The following is a 19,104-nucleotide window of genomic DNA, read 5'->3' as shown; positions in this document are numbered from 1 at the left end:
AGAGAGAATAAAGTGGATAGACTCAGAAATAAACTTAGATTGAACCGCTGATATATTTCCTTTTTGGCATTCTTCCTTGATTACTGTTACACCCTTATTGTGAGGTATACTAGTGTACAGTGCTGATACATCACAGGTAACCCAACAATAGTTTGAGCTCCATTCTTTTCCTTCAAATTTGTTTATCACATCAACAGTATCTCTAATATAAGAGGGTATCACTTTAACTAAGGGTTGCAGATAATAATCTATATATTTTGACATATTGTCGCATAGAGAGCCAATGCCTGATACTATAGGCCTACCAGGGGGTTCCCTTGCGTTCTTATGCATTTTAGGTAGATGGTAGAAGCATGCCACTTTAGGGTATGCTTCGTATAAATATGCAAATTCATTCTGATTTAATATTCCATCCTGCTTTGCCTTACATAAAAATTCAAATACTTCCTTCTTATAATTTTGAGTTGGATTGAATGTTAGGAGTTGATATGTATCTTTATCACTCAACAATTTATAAGCCTCCTTCAAATAATCACATCTATTCTGGACGACCAGTCCACCTCCCTTATCAGCATTCCTATAGATTACCTCATAATCATCAGTTAAAATTTTAAGAGAAGTTCTTTCTTCTTTAGTTAAATTATCATTTGTAAGCTTCCTTCCATAGGATAATTTATTGATATCTTCACAAACCAATTTATTATATATTTTTATAAATTCGCTCTGCATATTCTGTGGGTAAAAAATAGATTTTCTCTTTAAGGGACAATGAACCATTTGTGAATGGTCTTTATCATGTACAGAGCAACTCAATAATTCCTCATCCTGATCCATATTACATCTATTCTGAGTGAGGTTTTCATTTTCTAGTGCTTCTAAATTTGCCAATGTTAAAAGATCTTCTTCACTAAGTTCCATATTATCAGTTATATTTATCTTATCGTAGTACCTCTTTAGAGTTAATTTCCTAATGTATCTCTGTACATCTATAAATAATTCAAAGTGGTTAGGCTGTGAAATAGGGGCAAAATTTAGTCCCTTAGATAATAATTTCATTTGATTTTCTGTGAATGTTTTATCAGAAAGATTGAAAATTAACTGATGACCTGTTTCTAATTCCAACCGTTTCTGTTTCTTTTTTCGTTGTTTGTTTCCCCCTCTGCAGCCTCTATATCTTCTAATTGCCTTTTTGGTTTTCTTGGGGTATCCAGGGCCTTTATATGTGCCCCCCCCCCATTCCGTTTTGCCCCCTTGACGCCAAGGGGGAGTCCCTAAAAAATGCCCCTTATTTCGGTTACTTTGTCTTTGTTCTCTAGGGGACCATGTTCTAGGTTGATGACCAAAGTTAGTATTAATCTCTCTAAATTTGGGTTTAGCTCCTTGATGGTTCCATTGAGGACTATAGTTCTCATATGCCCTGTCAGTCTAGTTATGTAGGTAGAACGAAAAGAAAAATAAAGTACCGTTTTAGAGAACACCTAAATAATATTGATAAAGGTCTTGAAACTCATAGTGTCTCCCAGCATTTCAAACAGGCACACAATTGTGATCCTAAGGATTTAGAAATTAAAGTTATAGAATGGGTCCCTCCAAATGTATGGGACACTAATAGGCTGCTTAAATTACGGCAACGAGAAACATTCTGGATTAAAAAGTTGGATTGCCTTTACCCACAGGGGTTAAATATTGATTTAGACATACAGGCCTTTTTAACTTAAGGTGTTAATAGGGGTGAAGTCCATTTTATATTTTATTGTAATTTATCCTATATTTTATCATACATTTTTATGCTTTTAATTATGATATTTATTGTTATATTTAAATGAAATTATTTTTTTATATATTTATAGATGATCCATGTATTTTACATCAATAATAGTGGTTTTTAAGAAGTTATAGGTAAGCATATATTTTTTTCTGATGAATATTTTTTGAATCATATTGGTATGCAAATGAGCTCATACAATGTAATATCTATGTAGGTAAACTTATACAACTAATAATTTGTTATATCAATTATGGCATGTATACTTAGCTCTCTAATATAAGTTTAGGAGGCAATGAAATAGTTAATTATTAAATACTGGTTGCCACCTCCTATAAAAGACAGGAAGTCGGTGAATAGTAACACTCTTGAAAAAGTTCCAGCACGGAACGAAACGTACGTCGAGTGAGGGGGCAGTAATATTGCTCTTTACATAATTTGTTCAAATCCAGTGAAGCCGCCTTTTGTTGTGTATTTCTTGTGATCGATTTACAATCAGCGGGCTGAGGATACCTTGTTATGCATGGCTAATATGCCTTTGCATGGTCCAGTTTAAATATTTTTCTTCCCTGTGTCAAAGAGACTTAATACTCTATTGGGAGAAGGATTCTAACAACCTTCGTGAACCAACCAATAGCGGAGGGTTGAGTTACGGAAGTGACTACCGGATTGGTTAAATCCCAACACACCTACAGACAGCTGGGTCACTGACGCCGCACGCCACGCTAGTAAAGCAGGAGGAAAAGAGAACTCATCGGGTGATATTATACACCGCATGTTTTAATCTTTTAAATTGTGAGTGTGATTCTTATGTGTGTTTTATGTTAATTACTTAATAAATTGGTACAGACAGTCTGCACTTAGATGCGTTTTTGGGCGCTCTTTTTTTCTCTATTTTTCTTTTAGGGTCTAACTATATGACAAAAGGGTCTCAGTGAGTCTCTGTTAGTATCTTGGAATCGAGGGTTAATATCTCCTGAGGGGGGTCATTGAACAGGGGGGTTTATAATCATGTTTGTTATGTGATTCAACCTGCTTATGTGTGATGTTTATGGGCTTGTGGTTTGAACTTTGAGGCCTTTGGAAATGACGCAGCCTTTTGGTTCGGTGCGCTTTTTTGGACAGTACGGTTCACATTGTGTTCGGGCGTGATTATGCTCCGTTCCCCATTTCCGCATTCTTGACCATGTGGCGAAGGAGATATTCTAGTCCGCAGGGGTCTGGTCATAGGAGGTGGTGAGTGCCCCAGCCATTGGGGGTGTCAGGTGCCGTTTTTGTTTTAATACTTTAGTCCATATTGATATTTCCTCTATCCGATTATGGAGGATTCTGATGCTGAGACTGTGGTCATTTCAGATTCAGTTACGGAGGATTCTGATACCGAGACCAGATTCTGTGTCCGGTGATGACTCCGAATTGGCCTCGCTGACACATGTCGACCAGTTTTGTTCCGTATGCCATATGAGAGCGCCTGGTTCCTCGAGCTCGGGGAATCAGGGGACTGCTGAGCCATCCGTCTCTGGGGGTCCCGTCCTCCAAGAGGCGAGTTCCCTACCAATTCATACTTCTACACATGCGGGTGACCCAGTTTTTGGTTCCTCCATACGTGGTTGCGTGTTCCCCCCGGAAGTTGCAGCACATTTTCGCTTCCAGATATTGTAAGCGATGGTCCGTCTGCAGAGTCCAAACGTTCATTTGAGATTGTGCTCGTGCCCTATTGTCCCGGGTCTTCCGCCTTGGAGTGGGCCTCTACAGTTCCCCGCGGATGTAGCTGTACCGGAGTGTTGTGCCTTTCGTTACAGTATTGCGCGCCTTAGCGTGTTGCTTAGACATCTTTTTCAGTTATTGAATGACCCTATCGTTAACAGGTATGGGGACTTTCAGTCTGATAATGCAAATGGTGCACCTCATTAGACATGTGGGGTTATCTCCTGTTTGTCATTTGTTTGAGATCTTTTCCAGTTTTTTGTAGGATAGAGCTCAGTTTGGCTGGTCCTGCGGGAAGGCCTGTGTCTTTTGGGCGTTAACCTTAAGGTTGCCTTATTTTATTTTGTAGCCATCTGGGAACGATACTCTTTGTTGCTTCTTCGGAAGTTGTTTGGACATGTTAGTCCTATGTTTCATAATGTCTGTTTTTCCTTTTTTTCCCCTATGTGGGAGAAATTATGCAGCTTGCCGGTTAGGACCCTGAGTACAGGCTGGTCCTGTCGGGTTTTTTTGGTTTTGTGGCTGTTGAGACACATGGTGCAGTTTCAAATGGATTGGTAGTAGCGCTGAGTGCTCAAGTTATCTTTGTTTATGTTCAACTAAGCATTCAAGAGGACCTGTGGGTTCACGAGGCGGGAAAGGATTGTTGCAGTCCTTATAGCCTTCAGTCATGGATGACTGGGCAGGGGAGAGTTCTGCTGCGTCACTTTATCTGACATCTGAGTTTCTCCTCCACGTGGGTGGGGTCTGGCGGGCGTAGTGCCCCGTTGCCACTGGTTGAGAGGTTTGGCCTTCAGTTTTTAGGCTCCTGGATGGTCCTATGGGGCTTGATCCAACAGCTTGTATGTATAGCTGTCCAGCTTGCGGAAGGTCTTTTATTTTGACACATATTGCAGCTTTTGGCACCTTTAAAGGGGTGCATGTCAGCTGTTTCTAGTTTATCTAGATATGGCTCTTATTGCTAGGCCGCGAAAGTCTGTCTAAGTTATGAGACCTTGAGTCTTCTTCCATTGTTCTGGGTCGGTTAGATCTCCTATTGGGGATCTGTGGTCCGGACGTTGGTTGATCCCGGTGGGGACTTGTTTAGCTCGGGTTTTCCCGGAGCGGGGAAGGTTTAGCACCTTTTCTCTCCCCTGTGTCCTCTGCCTGTGTGGAGGTGATGGCGAGACTAGCCCTGCGAGTAGGGTTTTGGGAACTTCGAGGTATCCCTTCTGTTGTCCTGTGGCCTTGTGAAGTCTCTTCATTGACTTCTAGCCTTGCTCCTTGCAGAGTTTGACTTTATTTAGGGGTGGTTCCTTCATTTGATCGGAGCTTTCGAGTTCTCTGTTCTGTCCGGATTTTATGGATATGCTCCATTCCCTTTGTCTGGCTTTTTGGCCATTCGGGGTGTTTAGTTCCAGGGTATAGTTGCCTGAACCTTTAGGTACCGGACCTGTTTTTTCTTCCTGAGTCTTCCTCTTTCGGGGGCTTAGTTCCTGTCCAAGTTTTGGGTTGGATCTCAGGGTTGGTCAGGATGTTCCACGGTGGTGGGAACTGGGGCTATGTCCTTGCTCCATCTACCTGACCGGGTCAGGGTTGGCCCGGTCTATCTGAATATTTATTACTCCCTGCCACAGAGTAACCCATATCATCTGGGGTTAGCTGGGTGGCTTGCACCTCAAGAATGGTGGGTTCTTACCCAACTGCTGGTGCTGGATTCCAGTCTTCTGGTGCCCCTTAGGGTTGCATTCCCCTGTTAGTTTGCCAGGGTACCCGTGGATTCTCTGCTCTGCAGGCAAATGGGTTGGCTGTGCCTCTGTTGGGCGAACTACTTGTGTGGGGGTCCTTTCTAAGACATTTGCGGGGGATATTTTCTTCCTGTTTAGCCGGTGGCTTCGGGCCTTGGGGACAGTTATTGCCCTTCTGGCCTCTTCCCTTTTTCTTTAAGGGATATTTGCTTCTCAGGAGACGGAGTCCTTACTAGGGGCTTCTCCTGGTCAGGAAATGGAAGGTGGACTTGGTTCCACCTGGAATCTTGCTGGTTCCATGTCAGACTGTGGGGCCTTGTTTTGATAGATCCTTGGATCTATGGCTTTGTCTGTTTTCAGAGTTGGGTTGTATTTGTACTCTGGGGGGATGGCTTTGCCATCTTTACGCTCGTTCCTTTACCAGTTTCAGGATCTTTGTTCCCTTGTATTGGTGGTCCAGCTGGGTCTGCAGGTCAAGATGCCTGAGCGGTCTATGGGTCACGGTATCCTTTGGGATGTGTGATCGTGCTGGGTCTATTCTGATAGCTCAGTGGACCTTTCTTTTTGCTCCTTTGACAGGAGACGGTTTCCTCTTCCTTCGGGTTCTGAGGGTAATTCTCTTTCTTGGGGGGCCTCGATGGAGGCTTTTTGTTCCCCTTTTTAGGGACCTGTGAGTAGGTCTGGTGGCTTAGGTTGCCTGGAGCGTGCCCTCTGTAGGGGGCTTTTTTGTGCCGTCTGTTTCTTGATGACGGCTGCTTCTTCTTCCTTGCAGCTCACAGGACAGCTAGCTCAGCGTGCATAATGCACTGTGGCTACTCTGCATTGTAGCAAACCGAGGGTTGCAAGTTTGATCCCAAGCGAGGTCTACTCAGCCTTCTTTATTTCGAAGTTGATAAGATGAGCAGCTCCTTGAGTCCCTTAAGCGGGATTAGCCGCACGTTACAAGAACATTCACTTTTTAGCTCCCTCTGTGTTCTCTTGGGGTTTCGCCTGGGTTTATTACACACTTTTTGGGCACGCGCAGGGAGGACTTTGCCTCTTTAGTTGCGTTCAATGCTTGCAGGATGTTAGAGAGATGTTTTCTGTCTCTGTGCCCAGTATTATCCCGGGTTTCATCTGGTATAGTTGTGGCCACCTTCACTGTTTCGGTTCATTTGGTTCTCTGATTACTGGGCCCACTCTTGGAGGTGCTGTTTTTTGCATTGAGGGACTTTTCGGTTTCCTCGGTCCTCCTTGGCCTTGTTCCCTTTGGGGTTTTCGGCTGGTTTACACTTAATTTGTGAGGGGTGAGTGGTGGGGGAACCGTCTTTTGGGCGACGTTTTCTCTTGGTGGACTGTTGGCTCAGTCGAGTCCGTTTTGCAGTCTCTAATTTGGCTCTGGACTGGCTGTGAGTCAGTGTCACTGGGGCTTTTCTTTTGAAAACATTTTCTCGGCTTCGGACGAAGCAGGATTTTTTATTGGGTAGAGGTTCAGGCCTGGTGCCCTCAGTATATGCCGCCTATTGTACCCTTCCGTCTTGGCATTCAGTGTCCTCTATAGCTTTGGTATTGTTTTCCCAAAAGTAATGAATGCAGCTGTGGACTCCATTTAAGAAGAAAAACATAAATTATGCTTACCTGATAATTTCCTTTTCTTCTGATGGAAAGAGTCCACAGCACCCCAACCGTCATTTTTTGTGGGGTGTCCTTATTATTCTTCTGGCACCTTTCACCCTGATTTTTCTTCTACTGTTCCTTGTTCCTCGGCAGAATGACTGGGGGATGAGGGGAGTGGGAGGAGTATTTAAGCCTTTGGCTGGGTTGTCTTTGCCTCCTCCTGGTGGCCAGGTTCTTTTTTCCCAAAAGTAATGAATGCAGCTGTGGACTCTTTCCATCAGAAGAAAAGGAAATTATCAGGTAAATATAATTTATGTTTTCACTCTTTTGGGAAGGCTTTCCACAAGATTTTGAAGTGGGTCTGTGGGAATTTGTGCCCATTCAGCCAAAAGAGTATTTGTGACGTCAAGCATGGATGTTGGACTAGAAGGTCTGGCTTGCGATCAGTGTTCGATTTCATCCCAAGAGTGTTCAGTGGTGTCGAAGTCAGGACTATAAACCACTCCAGCCTATTGATACGAGGCTTGTGTACAGCTGCTTGGCCATAGAAACCCATTGAGATTTCATGGCTATTTACTGCGTTTTATGCACCAGTTGGGTGTGGTTAACTTGTTTACGTCTCTATATCTAAGATAAAATAACTTTACACCTCTGAGAGCAGTTCAGATTTTTGGCACATGAATTATGAATACCAGAGTCTCTTCTGAGACTTTGTACATCTGCAACTAAGATATGTATTGAAGGCTGGGAGTGAAGCCAGATGATGGTTATCTGATTGTAACAGACACACTTTTTTGACTCACTTGCCCAACCTCCCTGATAGGCTGGGCCCATAACACTCCTGGAGATTTTGTTCTCATGTGAATTGATCTTGTGCTGTGAAAAAAAATAATAAGAAGAAGTTGTGCCCCATAATGGGAGTTAAGGTGTTGCATTGCCATTCTTGATTTTTGTACATACTAAAATTAATAGTAAAAAGATGATCACATTTCCATACAAATCATCCTGATTTATTCAGACAAATCATCCTCTAACTTTTGAGTCTATTTAGTTACAGTTTGCCCTAATAAGAGTGCCCTGCTTGATGCAGGTTCATACTCTTACACAGATCAGCTTCACGGTACAAAGCTGTTCAGCTTGTCTAGCTGCGTATTACAAGTCTGAAAACTGACAGTTAATACCTCATGTTGGTTTTCATTACACTTCCCATTTGTTTCAGTGGAGCTGATCATAGGCCATTGCTCTTGCTGACTCGTCAGTGACCTTGTACCAACCTTGGCCAGCTTGGTCTGGTGCCATGAGGAATCTTGGCCCTGCTGCTCTCTTGCTTTATTACACTCTGCTTTATATGTTAGTTTTAGCACAGCTATAATATGAAATATTTTATTGCTTCTCATCAGCTCAGCTCATTTGCCCTGGTCTTGACTGTCTCCCCTGTGTGATACCTCAGCATGAGCCCAGCCTTCACGGCCTCGTGCATTAAGAATCCTTAATGCATCTTAAGATTTTATCTGTCCTGTCAGTCAGGACCCTAGATTTATCTCGCTTATCGCTGCTCCATCTTTTTTTGTATGACAGTGTCCTTCCTGTTTGATACTTGCAAGATGGATGTGTGCAAGGAGTCTTACATACCTCTGATATCATTTTAGCTGATTTACAGCATATAGAGCTGCAATAAAACATCTCTGATCAGAAATAACTTGTTAGACTGATGGTCAGTAAGGCTTTAGAGTGTGGTCATGTGAGATGTGGGAAGCAGAGCAATACAGCATCTGGACTATTTTACTTAGAGCACTTCACTTTCACAAGTTTAAAATGTAACCACCAACTTAATTCAAAAAGGTAGAAAATGTAATGTTTTTTTCTTTTTGTGCACATTATACCAAACTTTTTATTGAATTACGGTTGCTAGCTGACTTGGAAATGTCTCTTTCTCAAGATTAGAATACTTTTTGTAAACCTGTACTGGAGCTGCAAATTGTATATCAACACATTATGCCAAATATTTTCCTGTCTTTAAAGGGACAGTGTGTATTTCAGCAATGTTAGAGGAATATGGCTGCACCTCACCAATGAAGGCCAAAACTACCATTGTCTGGGGTGGACATGTTCCTTGTTCAGAGAGGGATTGCCTGGTATTTTGGGGCTGGACTAACCTTGTTAGGTAAGATCAGACTAAAATGCTCTCTCTGTGAGAAGCATTATTGGGCTAAAGAAAAAGCTGCTCCCATATTGTGAAATGATGCAATATTCTAGGCTCAAAGTGTCGCACTCTAATCAGCTAATTAAGCCATAACACCTGCCAAGGGTTCCTGAGCCTTTAAATGGTCTCTCAATCTGGTTCAGTAGGAATCACAATCATGGGAAAGACTGCTGACCTGACAGTTGTGCAGAAAACCATCATTGACACCCTCCATAAGGAGGGAAAGCCTCAAAAGGTAATTGCAAAAGAAGTTGGATGTTCCCAAAGTGCTGTATCAAAGCACATTAATAGAAAGTTATGTGGAAGGGAAAAGTGTGGAAGAAAAAGGTGCACAAGCAGCAGGGATGATCGCAGCCTGGAAAAGATTTTCAGGAAAAGGCCATTCAAAAGTGTTGGAGACTTTCACAAGGAGTGGACTGAGGCTGGAGTCAGTGCATCAAGAGCCACCACACACAGACGGATCCTGGACATGGGCTTTAAATGTCGTATTTCTCTTTTCAAGCCACTCCTAAACAACAAACAATGTCAGCAGCGTCTTACCTGGGCTAAAGAAGAACAGACATATTGTGTTGCTCAGTGGTCCAAAGTCCTCTTTTCTGATGAGAACAAATTTTGCATCTCATTTGGAAACCATGGACCCAGAGTATGGAGGAAGAATGGAGAGGCACACACTGCAAGATGTTTGAAGTCCAGTGTGAAGTTTCAACAGCCTGTGTTGATTTGGGGAGCCATGTCATCTGCTGGTGTTGGTCCACTGTGCTTCATTAAGTCCAGGGTCAATGCAGCCGTCTACCAGGAGATTTTGGAGCACTTCATGCTTCCTTCCGCAGACGAGCTCTATGGGGATGCTGACTTCATTTTCCAGCAGGACTTGGCACCTGCCCACACTGCCAAAAGCACCAAAACCTGGTTCAATGATCGTGGGATTACTGAAGGCCGCTATTGAAGCATTCTGGCCTTCCATAACACCTCAGCAGTGCCACAGGCTGATAGCTTCCATGCCACGCTGCATTGAGGCAGTAATTGCTGCAAAAGGGGTCCAAACCAAATACTGAGTACATACAGTATGCATGCTTATACTTTTCAGAGGTCCGATATTGTTCTATGTACAATCCTTGTTTTATTGATTGCATGTAATAATCTAATTTTCTGAGATTGTGGATTTGGGGTTTTCATGAGCTGTAAGCGATAATCATCACAATTAGGACAAATTCTGGCTTGAACTATCTTGCTTTGCATGTAATGAGTCTATCTCATATATTAGTTTCACCTTTTAGGTTGCATTAGTGAAATAAATGAACTTTTGCACGATATTCTAATTTTTCGAGTTTCATCTGTGTGTGTGTGTATGTGTATATATATATATATATATATATATATATATATATATATATATTGCATTTGTAATGGCCGTCGCCAGTTGCACACACATCCTCAAAGGAATGTTGGCAGCACGAGGCAGCCAACAGAAGTTTGCCTTCGCTGCATCCAGGTGGATCCCGAAAATGGCTTCGGAATCCACCGGGATGAAGTGAAGGCAAACAGAGCATTAAAAAAAAAAAAAAAAAAACGCCCGCAATAAGTATTTAAAAAAAAAATGAACGCACACAATAAATATGAAAAAAAACTAACCTCCCGCACAAAGTATTAAGAAAAAAAAACATCTACCTTATAAAATTATTAACCCCTGAATCCGCAAACCCCAAAATCGCAAAGTACGTAATACATCTATTAACCCCTAATCCGCCAACCCCCCACAACGCATTAAACCTAATTTACCTATTAACTCCCACACCGCCAACCCCCACAACTCAAAAAAAATAATTTATGAGTAAGCGCCCCTAACCTAACACCCTCTAAATTAACCCCTTATTTACAATAAAAATAAATTACTACATTACAATAAAAAATACAAAAAAATGACATTACATTAATCTAATTACAGAAAATAAAAAAAGCTAACATTCCAAAAAATAATAAACAACACTATCCAAAATAAAAAAATTATACCTAATCCCTATGAAAATAAAAAAGCCCCCCCCCCCCCACTAATTTAATGCTAAACTACCAATAGCCCTTAAAAGAGCTTTTTGTAGGGCATGGCCCTAAGTTAAACAGCTTTTTTACATTACAAATAAATCAAGTCTCCCCTAACAGTAAGGGCATCCAGCTCTTTTGAAATTTGCCCCAAAAAACCCTAATTTAAAAAAGCAACCCCCCCCCCCACCACATTTTTAAAAAAAAACTAACACTAATAGGTACTCACGGTTTCAGAAGTCCGGTGGAGAAGGTCTTCTTCCAGGCGGGTCCATCATCTTCATCCACGGCGAAGACGGCGTGGAGCGGAGGTCCGGAGCGGTCTTCCCAGAAGTGGCAATCCTCAGCGGCAGTCATCGGCAGCAGTTGCGCTCCTCGGCGGCGGTGGTGGTCCTCAGCGAAGGCGTGGAATTTCCTCTTCATGAAATCGTCTGCCGCACACTGAAGAAGGAATTCAAGGTACCCCATATTTATTGGGATACCTTGAATTCCTATTGCCTGAAATTTTCAAAATCAGCCAATAGGATTAGAGCTACTGAAATCTTATTGGCTGATTTGAACAGCCAATAGGATTTCAGTAGTTCTCATTCTATTGACTGTTCTGAAAAATTCAGCAGCAAATAGAATGAGAGCTACTGAAATCTTATTGGCTGATTTGAACAGCCAATAGGATTTTAGTAGCTCTAATCCTATTGGCTGTTTAGAAAAATTCAGCCAATAGGAATGCAAGGTACCCCAAATTGATTGCAGTACCTTGCATTCAATATTCAGTATACCACGGACATCTGATGAAGAGGAGCCTCCATGTCACCGAGGACTGCTGACATCGCCACAGATGACCACCACAGAGGATCGCCACATCTGGGAAGACAGCTCCGGACCTCCGCTCCGTGACACCTTCGCTGTGGATGAAGATGATGGACCCGCCTGGAAGAAGACCTTCTCCACTGGACTTCTGAAACTGAGAGTACCTATTTGGGGCTTTAGTGTTAGGATTTTTTTAAATTTTTGGGGGGGTTTGTTTTTTTGGGGGGTTTGGTTCTTAAGTGGGGTTAACCGGAATTGGATCTCATGGCATCTCGACAGAATGCCAAGCTCCCGAGATACGGGTCAAGGTCCAGGGACCCCCAGGTGGAGCTGATAGATGCTCTGGCGGTCCCTTGGACATTCAGTCTAGCATACCTATTTCCTCCGTTTGCGCTCCTTCCTCTGGTAGTTGTTCGAATCAAACAGGAGAGGGCTTCGGTGATCCTCATAGCTCCGGCTTGGCCTTGCAGGATTTGGTATGCGGATCTGGTGGAAATGGCATCTCTGCCACCGTGGAGACTCCCGTTGAGGAAGGACCTTCTGATTCAGGGGCCCTTCCTTCATCCAAATCTAGTTTCTCTGAAGCCAACTGCTTGGAGATTGAACGCTTAATTTTATCCAAGCAGGGATTTTCTGATTCGGTCATAGAGACCATGATTATTATTATTATTATTATCGGTTATTTGTAGAGCGCCAACAGATTCCGCAGATTCAGGCTTGTAAGCCTGTGACTAGAAGGATTTACCATAAGATTTGGCGTAAATATCTTTATTGGTGGGAATCCAAGGGCTACTCATGGAGTAAGGCTAGGATTCCTAGAATTTTGTCTTTTCTCCAAGAGGGTTTGGAGAAGGGTTTATCGACGAGTTCCCTAAAGGGTCAAATCTCGGCTTTATCGATTTTGTTACACAAACGTCTGGCGGATGTCCCAGATGTTCAATCTTTTTGTCAGGCCTTGGTCAGGATCAGGCCTGTGTTCAAACCATTTACTCCTCCATGGAGACTTAATTTAGTTCTCAAAGTTCTTAAAGGGGCTCCGTTTGAGCCTATGCATTCCTTAGATATTAAGTTGTTATCTTGGAAAGTTTTATTTCTTGTTGCTATTTCCTCAGCTCGTAGAGTATCAGAGCTCTCGGCATTTCAGTGCGATTCTCCTTACCTTATTTTCCATTCAGATAAGGTAGTTTTACGTACTAAACTAGGATTTCTTCCTAAGGTTGTTTCTGATAGGAACGTTGTTCCTTCTTTGTGTCCTAATCCTTCTTCTCAGAAAGAACGTCTTCTGCACAATTTAGACGTGGTCCGTGCTTTAAAGTTTTACTTACAGGCAACTAAGGACTTTTCGTCAGTCTTTTTCCTTGTTTATTCTCTCAGGAAAACGTAAGGGACAGAAAGCTACGGCTACTTCTCTTTCTTTTTGGCTGAAGATCATACGTTTTGCATATGAGACTGCTGGACAGCAGCCTCCCAAGAGGGTTACGGCTCATTCCACGAGGGCTGTTGCTTCCTCATGGGCATTCAAAAATCAAACTTCTGTGGAACAGATTTGCAAGGCTGCTACTTGGTCCTCTCTTCACACGTTTTCAAAGTTCTACAAATTTGACACTTTTGCCTCAGCTGAGGCCGCTTTTGGGAGAAAGGTTCTTCAAGCAATGGTGCCTTCCGTCTTGTGTCTTGTCCCTCCCGTATCATCTGTGTACTCTAGCTTGGGTATTGAATCCCATTAGCAATTAAGATAATCCGTAGACTCAGCATGTCATAAAAAAGAAAAGAAAATGTATGCTTACCTGATAAATGTATTTCTTTTTTGACACGATGAGTCCACGGCCCACACCTCTGCACCTTGGCTTTTCCTTTCTTTCCTTAACTTCAGTCGAATGACTGGAGTGGGAGGGAAGGGAGGAGCTATTTAACAGCTTTGCTGTGGTGCTCTTTGCCGCCTCCTGCTGACCAGGAGGTGAATATCCCATTAGTAATTAAGATGATCCGTGGACCCATCGTGTCAAAAAAGAAATACATTTATCAGGTAAGCATAAATTTTCTTTTTATAGGGGTATTCGTTTAGTTTAATTTTATTATTTTTGGTAGCTTTGTTTATTTTTTTCTGTATTTCTATTTTAATTTTTTGTAGCTTGGGGGGGGGCTGTATTTTCAACACACAGACTGCCCTCTGGGCAGGCTTCTCAACTAGTATGTATGTATGTGAGTGTATATATATATATATATATATATATATATATATATGTGTGTGTGTGTGTGTGAATGTATGTATGTGTATATATATATATATATATATATATATACATACATACCGGTCTCAAAACATGTGTGGAAATCCTCCACTATAAATATAGTAATACCAAATGGATCTCTCTTCTCGCTTTCATGTTAAATATAAATTATTTATCATTTTTGATTAGTGCAAATGTTTGTTTTATATACTGTATAGAATTCCACACATAAGTGTTCCCCAGTATACATTTGGAGTTAATATGTTTTCTCCATGCAGGACAGAGATCTAGAGAGACTGAGGAAAAAGTGGCTGAATGTTTTGACCCAACGCCAAGAATATCTAGATCAACAGCTTCAAAAACTTGTTAGCAAACCAGGTAAGTCACATTAAAGTTAATAAAATGAAACAAAAGTGTTTTGCACATCATTTGTTTTTCACCTGATATTAAAGGGACCGTCTACACCATAATTTTTTTGTTTTAAAAGATAGATAATCCCTTTATTACCCATTCCCTAGTTTTGCATAACCAACACAGTTATTTTAGTACACTTTTTACCCCTGTGATTACCTTGTATCTAAGCCTTTACAGACTGCCCCCCTTATTTCAGTTATTTTGACAGACTTGCATTTTAGTCAATCAGTGCTGACTCCTAGGTAACTTCACGTGCGTGAGCACAGTGTTAGTTCATGTGAGTCATATAGATAACACCCTCTAGTGGTGAAAAACTGTCAAAATGCATTCAGCTTAGAGGCAGCCTTCAAGGCTTAAAGGGACACTGAACCCAAATGTTTTCTGTTGTGATTCAGATAGAGCATGAAATTTTAAGCAACTTTAAGCAGCAAAAAAATTGGGTTCAGTGTCCCTTTAAGTAATTAGCATATGATCCTCCGAGTTCTAGGCTTAGCTTTAAACTAAGAATACCAAGAGAACAAAGCAAAATTGGTGATAAAAGTAAATTGGAAAGTTGTTTAAAATTACATGCCCTATCTCATGATATCTAACCAAAGGCTGTGACTGTGGGCTATATTCCTCATTTCACTGCCAAGTGGCTTTGTCATTAAAAGGACATTAAAGACTAAATAAATGCTAGATAAAATGATGCATTTAAAGAAAAGATTAGTCTGAGAATTACATGTATTTCTCCAACATAGGTGTGTCCGGTCCACGGCGTCATCCTTACTTGTGGGATATTCTCTTCCCCAACAGGAAATGGCAAAGAGCCCAGCAAAGCTGGTCACATGATCCCTCCTAGGCTCCGCCTACCCCAGTCATTCTCTTTGCCGTTGTACAGGCAACATCTCCACGGAGATGGCTTAGAGTTTTTTAGTGTTTAACTGTAGTTTTTATTATTCAATCAAGAGTTTGTTATTTTGAAATAGTGCTGGTATGTACTATTTACTCAGAAACAGAAAAGAGATGAAGATTTCTGTTTGTATGAGGAAAATGATTTTAGCAACCGTAACTAAAATCCATGGCTGTTCCACACAGGACTGTTGAGAGCAATTAACTTCAGTTGGGGGAACAGTGTGCAGTCTCTTGCTGCTTGAGGTATGACACATTCTAACAAGACGATGTAATGCTGGAAGCTGTCATTTTCCCTATGGGATCCGGTAAGCCATGTTTATTACGATCATAAATAAGGGCTTCACAAGGGATTATTAAGACTGTAGACTGTTTCTGGGCTAAATCGATTCATTATTAACACATATTTAGCCTTGAGGAATCATTTTATCTGGGTATTTTTGATATAATAATATCGGCAGGCACTGTATTAGACACCTTATTCCTTAGGGGCTTTCCCAAAGCTTAAGCAGAGCCTCATTTTCGCGCCGGTGTGGCGCACTTGTTTTTGAGAGGCATGGCATGCAGTCGCATGTGAGAGGAGCTCTGATACTTAGAAAAGACTTTCTGAAGGCGTCATTTGGTATCGTATTCCCCTTTGGGCTTGGTTGGGTCTCAGCAAAGCAGATACCAGGGACTGTAAAGGGGTTAAAGTTTAAAACGGCTCCGGTTCCGTTATTTTAAGGGTTAAAGCTTCCAAATTTGGTGTGCAATACTTTTAAGGCTTTAAGACACTGTGGTGAAAATTTGGTGAATTTTGAACAATTCCTTCATGTTTTTTCGCAATTGCAGTAATAAAGTGTGTTCAGTTTAAAATTTAAAGTGACAGTAACGGTTTTATTTTAAAACGTTTTTATACTTTGTTATCAAGTTTATGCCTGTTTAACATGTCTGAACTACCAGATAGACTGTGTTCTGAATGTGGGGAAGCCAGAATTCCTATTCATTTAAATAAATGTGATTTATGTGATAATGACAATGATGCCCAAGATGATTCCTCAAGTGAGGGGAGTAAGCATGGTACTGCATCATTCCCTCCTTCGTCTACACGAGTCTTGCCCACTCAGGAGGCCCCTAGTACATCTAGCGCGCCAATACTCCTTACTATGCAACAATTAACGGCTGTAATGGATAATTCTGTCAAAAACATTTTAGCCAAAATGAACCCTTGTCAGCGTAAGCGTGGCTGCTCTGTTTTAGATACTGAAGAGCATGACGACGCTGATATTAATATCTCTGAAGGGCCCCTAACCCAGTCTGATGGGGCCAGGGAGGTTTTGTCTGAGGGAGAAATTACTGATTCAGGGAACATTTCTCAACAGGCTGAACCTGATGTGATTGCATTTAAATTTAAGTTGGAACATCTCCGCATTCTGCTTAAGGAGGTATTATCCACTCTGGATGATTGTGAAAAGTTGGTCATCCCAGAGAAACTATGTAAAATGGACAAGTTCCTAGAGGTGCCGGGGCTCCCAGAAGCTTTTCCTATACCCAAGCGGGTGGCAGACCAATGCAAGGCTGGAACAAGGGAAAGCAGGCCAAGAAACCTGCCACTGCTACCAAGACAGCATGAAATGTTGGCCCCCGATCCGGGACCGGATCTGGTGGGGGGCAGACTCTCTCTCTTCGCTCAGGCTTGGGCAAGAGATGTTCTGGATCCTTGGGCGCTAGAAATAGTCTCCCAAGGTTATCTTCTGGAATTCAAGGGACTTCCCCCAAGGGGGAGGTTCCACAGGTCTCAGTTGTCTTCAGACCACATAAAAAGACAGGCGTTCTTACATTGTGTAGAAGACCTGTTAAAAATGGGAGTGATTCATCCAGTTCCATTAAGAGAACAAGGGATGGGGTTCTACTCCAATCTGTTCATAGTTCCCAAAAAAGAGGGAACGTTCAGACCAATCTTAGATCTCAAGATCTTAAACAAGTTTCTCAAGGTTCCATCGTTCAAGATGGAAACCATTCGAACTATTCTTCCTTCCATCCAGGAAGGTCAATTCATGACCACGGTGGATTTAAAGGATGCGTATCTACATATTCCTATCCACAAGGAACATCATCGGTTCCTAAGGTTCGCATTCCTGGACAAACATTACCAGTTCGTGGCGCTTCCTTTCGGATTAGCCACTGCTCCAAGGATTTTCACAAAGGTACTAGGGTCCCTTCTAGCTGTGCTACGACCAAGGGGCGTTGCGGTAGTACCTTACTTGGACGACATTCTGATTCAAGCGTCGTCCCTTCCTCAAGCAAAGGCTCACACGGACATCGTCCTGGCCTTTCTCAGATCTCACGGATGGAAAGTGAACGTGGAAAAGAGTTCTCTATCCCCGTCAACAAGGGTTCCCTTCTTGGGAACAATTATAGACTCCTTAGAAATGAGGATTTTTCTGACAGAGGTCAGAAAAACAAAACTTCTAGACTCTTGTCGGATACTTCATTCCGTTCCTCTTCCTTCCATAGCTCAGTGCATGGAAGTGATCGGGTTGATGGTAGCGGCAATGGACATAGTTCCTTTTGCGCGCATTCATCTAAGACCATTACAACTGTGCATGCTCAGTCAGTGGAATGGGGACTATACAGACTTGTCTCCGAAGATACAAGTAAATCAGAGGACCAGAGACTCACTCCGTTGGTGGCTGTCCCTGGACAACCTGTCACAAGGGATGACATTCCGCAGACCAGAGTGGGTCATTGTCACGACCGACGCCAGTCTGATGGGCTGGGGCGCGGTCTGGGGACCCCTGAAAGCTCAGGGTCTTTGGTCTCGGGAAGAATCTCTTCTACCGATAAATATTCTGGAACTGAGAGCGATATTCAATGCTCTCAAGGCCTGGCCTCAGCTAGCGAGGACCAAGTTCATACGGTTTCAATCAGACAACATGACAACTGTTGCGTACATCAACCATCAGGGGGGAACAAGGAGTTCCCTAGCGATGGAAGAAGTGACCAAAATCATTCTATGGGCGGAGTCTCACTCCTGCCACCTGTCTGCTATCCACATCCCAGGAGTGGAAAATTGGGAAGCGGATTTTCTGAGTCGTCAGACATTGCATCCGGGGGAGTGGGAACTCCATCCGGAAATCTTTGCCCAAGTCACTCACCTGTGGGGCATTCCAGACATGGATCTGATGGCCTCTCGTCAGAACTTCAAAGTTCCTTGCTACGGGGCCAGATCCAGGGATCCCAAGGCGGCTCTAGTAGATGCACTAGTAGCACCTTGGACCTTCAAACTAGCTTATGTGTTCCCGCCATTTCCTCTCATCCCCAGGCTGGTAGCCAGGATCAATCAGGAGAGGGCGTCGGTGATCTTGATAGCTCCTGCGTGGCCACGCAGGACTTGGTATGCAGATCTGGTGAATATGTCATCGGCTCCACCTTGGAAGCTACCTTTGAGACGAGACCTTCTTGTTCAGGGTCCGTTCGAACATCCGAATCTGGTTTCACTCCAGCTGACTGCTTGGAGATTGAACGCTTGATTTTATCGAAGCGAGGATTCTCAGATTCTGTTATCGATACTCTTGTTCAGGCCAGAAAGCCTGTAACTAGAAAGATTTATCACAAAATTTGGAAAAAATATATCTGTTGGTGTGAATCTAAAGGATTCCCTTGGGACAAGGTTAAGATTCCTAGGATTCTATCCTTCCTTCAAGAAGGATTGGAAAAAGGATTATCTGCAAGTTCCCTGAAGGG

The 19,104-nt window shown here is 42.5% G+C and overlaps 1 protein-coding gene across 1 annotated transcript in view; it reads left to right on the top strand.

Moving 5' to 3' along the window:
- The window catches only part of KIF13B (kinesin family member 13B), a 654,496-nt gene that overhangs the window by 472,981 nt on the left and 162,411 nt on the right, over positions 1-19,104 (top strand). The window contains exon 27 of the mRNA XM_053709534.1: positions 14,352-14,451. Coding sequence (XP_053565509.1) covers positions 14,352-14,451 — 100 coding nt within the window. The remainder of the gene's footprint in view (positions 1-14,351; positions 14,452-19,104) is intronic.

This window comes from Bombina bombina, chromosome 4 (assembly GCF_027579735.1).
Source record: "Bombina bombina isolate aBomBom1 chromosome 4, aBomBom1.pri, whole genome shotgun sequence".
Lineage (NCBI taxonomy): Eukaryota > Metazoa > Chordata > Amphibia > Anura > Bombinatoridae > Bombina > Bombina bombina.
This window is presented reverse-complemented; position numbering and strand designations above follow the sequence as displayed.